This window comes from Haemaphysalis longicornis, unplaced genomic scaffold, assembly GCF_048455015.1.
Source record: "Haemaphysalis longicornis isolate Haplotype H1 unplaced genomic scaffold, Haemaphysalis longicornis Haplotype H1 scaffold_9, whole genome shotgun sequence".
In the NCBI taxonomy this organism is placed as follows: Eukaryota; Metazoa; Arthropoda; class Arachnida; order Ixodida; family Ixodidae; genus Haemaphysalis; species Haemaphysalis longicornis.
Genome location: NW_027526460.1, coordinates 141,693,232 through 141,699,931, shown reverse-complemented (window position 1 = coordinate 141,699,931; position 6,700 = coordinate 141,693,232). Strand labels below are relative to the sequence as shown.

The following is a 6,700-nucleotide window of genomic DNA, read 5'->3' as shown; positions in this document are numbered from 1 at the left end:
ATTGTCGTACAAGACAGTGTCTGCCAAAGCAACAGATTCTGGCAGCTTCTCTTTGTACGTTTTAGAAGAATTTACTTCTGGACATATAGAAAAAGAAAGGGCAGCACAAATGGAGCAGTTACTTCAATGTTGCTTCATAAAAGTGAGTTGCTGACGGAAGGTGCATATCTTCCTTCTTTTTTTAACCTATTTGGATAATACGATTTTCGGATAATACATTTTGTTTCCCGGTTCCCGTAAAAAAACGTATCAACGAGATTTCACTGTACAACGCGGAAAGAAGAATACCAGGAAGGGCACGAGCGTCTTGTAGGAAGCTTTCTTGCATGCAAGTTTTAGATAGAGGCTACGTCCTATCCTTCTTGTCTCATTTTGGCATGTGCCGTGGTCCGCCCCGAACGTTGCGCCGCGCAGCAGAAGACCGACCTACGGCCGTGCTGGTTTTGTCTCTCTTAGAATGTACCAACTCTTTGAAGTTGCTTTTAATGTTAAACGCACACTTGTAAATATACTGTCCTCGTTATTTATTTGAATGTGCCGTCGTCACCATCATGTCCCTAGAACGGCAACAAAATTCTGTGCCGAGCACGCAGACTGCCAAGTAACACAAGCAACACAATCAAGTATGTGGGCATAAATGGCGAATTTATTCACAGCAGAGATCCGAAACAAGAACGCTTGCGGGTTCTTTGTCCGATGCATTCTTATCATACCGCTCGCTGCCAAACATTGACAACCCTTTGGCTATTCCAAGAACACTCGCTGATTGGGACGTGGTTAATAGTGGCATCACTCTGCCTTAACAGTGTCAGGATCACGCAGCGTGGAGGGAGCGACGGTGCTCCAGGCTTCGCTTACAACAGCCACCATCGTTGTCGCTGGGTCCATCGTCGTATCTTCTTTCCCGACCTCACTTATGGCGTCACCTGCATTCTCTGTGGTAGACGGACGACCAAATGTGCCGTCACCCAGCTGCCGGCTGTAGCACTCCTGCGCAATGCGAAGGGGAATCCAGGTGGTTGGAAGAGCGACCGAACGAAAGTTTTATGCACCATGCAATTACAGTACGCTCTTAGAGCAGATTTATACCGCTAGTTTAACTACAGCCTCTGAGCACTCACACGTTTTTAAAAATCTAAATGCAGAGAGCCGCATGCGACAAGGTTACTGCTAAACACCAACAAGGACTCCGATTGGCACGCATTATCATGTGGACGAGGATGCATTCCTCTGAAAACAAATTGTGCAGGAAAACAATACGAACTCAAAAGGCACCAGGAACTAGAAAAACGTGCTTTCCCGTAAATCGTCGGGATTACCACCACTATAACTAGCCTACTTTTACGTGCACTGCCGTATCAAGGCCTATTCCGTTGTGTCAAACTACTGCGCTCCTGCGTTGCTCGAGTCCCTTCTTTCGCACGAAACTTCTATTTTTCGGTAGCTACATAGTTACCATGGCCAGTTGTCAGTTCTACGCATTGTATGTAGAGTGAAATTGGTTTTTGTTTTTCATAATTTGAGCTAAGATGTCTTCCAACAGAGCTGCGAAAGATGATGTTACGGTTATTAAAATAGTCGGCATTTCCTGCGCTGTCTGCCGTGGCCAATTATATGCAGCTGCCCTTGTTTTGTTCGGCGTTCGTCCGTTATATGCCGGATGCCGAAGTGACCCTGCACGAACATAAATGCAGTCAACGTCGTGCATATCATTGAGGCTTTACCGACGAAAATGCTGGCGTGGCAATATCAATATTGGTTCCACAACGACCACGTTTCCAGTATTGAGGTAAACGTAACGAAGAGGATGCCTTAGTTGCCGTCAGAATGGAAGAGTCAGAGCTCCAGGAGCTGTTCGCACAGCTCTCCAATCTTATAGAACACCTGGCAGCGTGACTGGAGGGTGTCACCATGAGGGCGTAACAACTAGACATTGAAACCTTTCTGAAGTAAAATCTACACGTCGCCATCCGGATAGCGTGCTCTACACGGAAACTTAATCTAATTTTCAGAATACGCATTTTACAGTTGAGTTAATTTAGTGTACTTTCAGATAGGTTTTTCACGTCCGTGCCTCATACGGAGCCTACATATTGCGCGCCGAAGCCGTTGGAGGCGCGACACATGTAGGCTCTCTAGTGTCTCATAACATCGAGCCCTCCATGTGAGGAGGCATGGCAAACGAAACTTCACGGTGGGTTGGTCGGTGACGTAAGGTGCGCCGTAAGGTATTTAGGGTGGAGTAAGACGGGTCAAGGAAAATTAACAAAGGTGAGGGGCTTAAGACATTTACCTATAATTACGGTAAACATAATTACTCGCGATTAAGAAGGATGAAGGTGGCTTTGGGCAAATGATGGTGGACTGAGATTCATAAAGATGGATTAAGAAATGTTACGACGAATTAGAGGTGAAATAAACATACTTAAAGTACGTTACGATGAATTAAGGGGATTTAAGGGATTGAGGCGGACAGAAGAATTAGGTCATATTAGGGTGGACTTAGCTAAATCGGGGTTGGTACAGAAGGATTATGCAAACTGAAGTCAGTGCAGGTGAAGTACGAAAAATTAAGGCAAATTAAAGTGATGTATTATTGACCTAGTGTATTTATGGTGGGATGAAATTGATTAATTGAGAGATTAAGGTGGATTAAGGTGGACCAAGGGGCTTAAAGTGGTTTAAGGTAATTAATATCGATAGATATATATAAAGAGAATTAGAGCAATGAAGATGGAATAAAGATAATTGGGCTTTATTTAGGTGGCCCCATAATATTTCAGGAAAATTAGGCAGCTAAATGGATATCCAGATATGAATATCGGTTGATATCAAAATCGAAAAAAATGAATTAAGTTAGATCTAGGAATCTTAATAAAAATAAAAAGAATATAATTGTCAAAAGGGGATTAAGGGAGATTAAGGTAGTTAAGGATGATTAAGGTAGTTAAATTAACATGAATTAAGGACACTAGTTGCATAAAGTGAATTCAGATGAAATAAGAAAGCGTAAGGTAGGAAAAGACGGGCTGATATGAATTCAAGGTAATTAGAGCTGGACCGAACGGATTGAAATGGATTACGTGGGATTAGAGTGTATTATGCTACATCATGAGGCTGAAGGAAGGCAACGTGAAATATAATAAATTAGGTAGATGGAGAAGCTTCGGCTGGTTTAGAATGAAATAGGGTAGATTGAGGTAGAACTTGTTGAATGTAAACGGATTTATATAAGTTAGAGTAAAGTGAATTAAAATAGATCAAGATAAACTAGGATGATGTAAGCCAGAATTGCATGGATTGGGATAGATTTGGTTGCATTAAGTTTAGGTTGAATAAAGCATGAAAGGGGGAATCTCGGTAGACATAAAATTTAGATAGATTTAGATAAGTCAGAATAGGGTGAATTGAAATAGATTCAGATGAATTAGAGTAATGCAAGCCGGATCAAGGTGGATTTGGGTAGCTTTGGTTGCATTACGATTAGGTAGAATAAAGTAGAAAAGGCTATTAGGTGGATACAACTGAGTTAATGCCGATTGGGAAGGGTTGAGTTGCATTGAGAATAAATTTGACGTGTCCTTACCCAACCGTCGCAGACGTATCTGTAACTTCCCCTTAAATCTCAAATGCCCCTAAAGTTGTACCTATCCGCCAACGTAACCTTAAACCTAACCTATTCTCCCCTTAAACTAGTCCTAAACTTAATTTTAAGCTATAGCTAACCTTCTCTACCGTATCCTTAAACGCTGCCATGACAATGTTAAAATGGTGTGCATATCTTCCTTAGTAAGCGTTGCTGTGCCGAGGCTCTGTACGACAAACGGTACGTGTACTTCCCTCCTCTTCGGCTGTTATATAGCTCTGCTGCTCATCTACATTCGCAACAAGGATTAGCCGCAAGTTTTTTGTATATTGAACAATGCTTGAAGAAGCGCGTAAATATTCTAATTACATCAGCCAGTTAACAAGTTTAATCAATGAATAAATCAGCCGGGAGCTCTAGGGTGGCCAATCACACAAAATATATGCGCGTGCCATAAAGCCTCTCATGGCCGCAGAGTAGCATGGACAGGCGGAGCTATGTAATGCAGCGCTGTGTAAGCAGGCATTGACGTTTATTTTTTTGTTTATGTAGAAATACTGCAGGCAGCATCGTTGCGCAAGCAGAAAAGGGTTGCAAAAAAGTGATTATACAAAACAACTTCGAACCAACCAACACTTGTACATTCAGTAATCGATACGGGCAAACAATTCCATTGTTGTTTGGGGTTAGGAAAAAAAAAATACTTGTGAAATGTTTCAGTGCGGGCGAGGTACGGTCGTACGCTTTTGCTGCGATTGACACTAGATTGATTTTTTATTCTTAGTCTGGCACACTCACGTTGAAGGCAAGAAAAAGAATTATTTGGGCGTGAACTTCAGACGCACTGATGAAATATATTAGATGCACTACATTTTTTGTCGAGTTCATTTGAAATAGACAAGATAACAAGGACACAGCTCGCCTTACCGCCAACGTTGCTCGCTCTTTCTCTTGCTGCTTTCGGTGTTGTCTGTACTCCAAGAATGTCTGTAACAGAAGGCCCACCGAATGCAGTATTGGAACAATCACGGAAGATGTCTGTAAATGCTAGCAAATACGAAAAAATATCAGACTAAATTGTGCAATTTCGCTAGACCTGTTTTATTATAAGAACTGAAAGTCACGCCTGAAAGATGGATTACACGAGTGGTGACGTGCGCTTGATGGTTATAGGGGAATACAAGTTTTCAGAGCGCAAAATGTCTTAACATAATTGCCCCGTAAGGGCTGCTTTAAAGGCTTCGCACACATTTAACTGGAGCCATTGCCCCTTCTTTCGGGCTTAGAAGCGGGAATGGTGAGCAAGCGGTTTTATTAAGTGGTAGCAAGCATGGTAGCAGTAAAAATTTTCATCGAGGTATTCAAGTCTGCTCGCTTGTTTTGAAGGCGAGGGGATCATGGCTTTACATGCAATACTCAGTACAGAATTCCCTGCTGCTACGTCGGGCTTGCGTATCTTCGCTTTCGTTTCTTCGACCTTTGGTGGTAATTACCTGAACAAGCAGACTGGCTACGATTCGTGTAACGCTACCCCCGGCCTTACAGTTCCCATGGACAGACACAGACGAATGAAATGCGAACATGAAAATATTAACCGCAACACGCAAAATTTAGTAATACTGTTCGCTAGGTCCAATAATGGCACGCTATTGGTTTATTTGTAATGTCAGATTTCTCAGTTTTGTTTTTGCAAATAAGCCACGCGCCTTTTGACTTGAATGGAAAGAAATCGCGCTATTTGTGCGTTTTGGTTCATATATTCGTGTTAGCGTTTCATTTGCTCATGACTGTACCTGCCATCACGTTAACGTACCCGCTATATGACGTCCTCGTTGCACGCACTAGGCTACCTCTTGCTCTGCCACTAGCAGCAAGCGGAGGTGGAGCTATGGCAACGCATTTTGCTCTCCTCTGGAAACCATTGTTCAGTAACCAGACGAGCTCGATTGATTGTAGGCCGCATCAGCAAAAGGGCACTTCAAATTCTTAAGAATACTGCCCACATACCTGAAACGCGGCTCATCTGGATACCTGGACACGAATCTCTTGAACGTAATGAGGCGGCTCGCGCCGCTGCCCTCGCGCTTATACACCGGATCATTACCATAGAGGGACAAACACCGCTTGCAGCCCCCAAAACGGAACCGCTTGTCAGGTATGCTGACATTATCATTTACTACCGTCAAGGCCGAAGAACGTTCCCGACTCCGCTCTCCCAATTAACATGAGCAGAAGCCACCACCCTTCGAAGACTATACAGACAAATACGTACCCCCACAGAACCCTACTCCATGCGATTTACCCCACCCGAATACCCGTCTACCTGCAATTTCTGTCCAACGCCCGGTACACTGTACCACCAGATTTGGGAGTGCCAGAAGACCCTAGGCCTTGCCCCAATAACCTCCCCCTCCTACAAGCAGTGGGTGAACCGCCTGATGAGCCCAGACCTTGGGATCCAGCGTGAACGGGTGAAGAGGGCCTGCACCGCCAGCCGAGCTCAGGGTATCCCGGAATAGGGAAGCCCCCCACCGGGCGGGTGCCCTAACATCTGCACCAGCTTGGCAAATAAAGATTTATTCATCATCAGAAGGTCCGCCAGGGGGCCACGGCGTGCAATCACCTCGTGTGTGGGCTCTTGTAATTTCAATCTGGGTTGGCGAACTTTTTGGTATCCTGGATTTTAAAGTGAATACGAGTCTTCGTGAACATGTGCTGAACACCTGGACACCAAGATTCGGCCCCTAGGACCACCGAGTGCTTCGAAAACGGCTTCGGATTCCTCGGATCGGCGGCTAGGCCTAACGCACCAGCGGCGTTCCAAAACTCGCATACCTGCAACAGCGGCTAGCGGCGCCGCGGCGGCCGCTTACCTGGCGGCGGCTGTGCCTGCGGGGGTTGCTGCGAGATCTCAACCGGCACCATTGAAGCCATCGAGTGGACACTGCGTCTCTTTCAAGACGCATGAAGCGGCGATGCTGCACGAAGACACGAACGGCCCATCGGACCCCATGACCATGCCGTCGAATACACGCTCCCGTCAGGATGAAGGTGAAGACAACGAATCGCAAGACGACCAGATGCAGCATGACCTCGACGACGAAGAAGGCTGGC

At 45.0% G+C, this 6,700-nt stretch overlaps 1 protein-coding gene across 1 annotated transcript in view; it reads right to left on the bottom strand.

Annotated features, from left to right (window-relative positions):
• Positions 1-608: 608 nt before the first annotated feature.
• Positions 609-6,700, bottom strand: part of LOC144153953 (uncharacterized) — a 73,686-nt gene continuing 67,594 nt past the window's right edge. Inside the window, exons 13-14 of the mRNA XM_077685746.1 lie at positions 4,514-4,573; positions 609-990 (exon numbers count right to left, since the gene is read on the bottom strand). Of these exons, the coding sequence (XP_077541872.1) occupies positions 790-990; positions 4,514-4,573 (261 nt within the window). The 3' untranslated portion in view covers positions 609-789. The remainder of the gene's footprint in view (positions 991-4,513; positions 4,574-6,700) is intronic.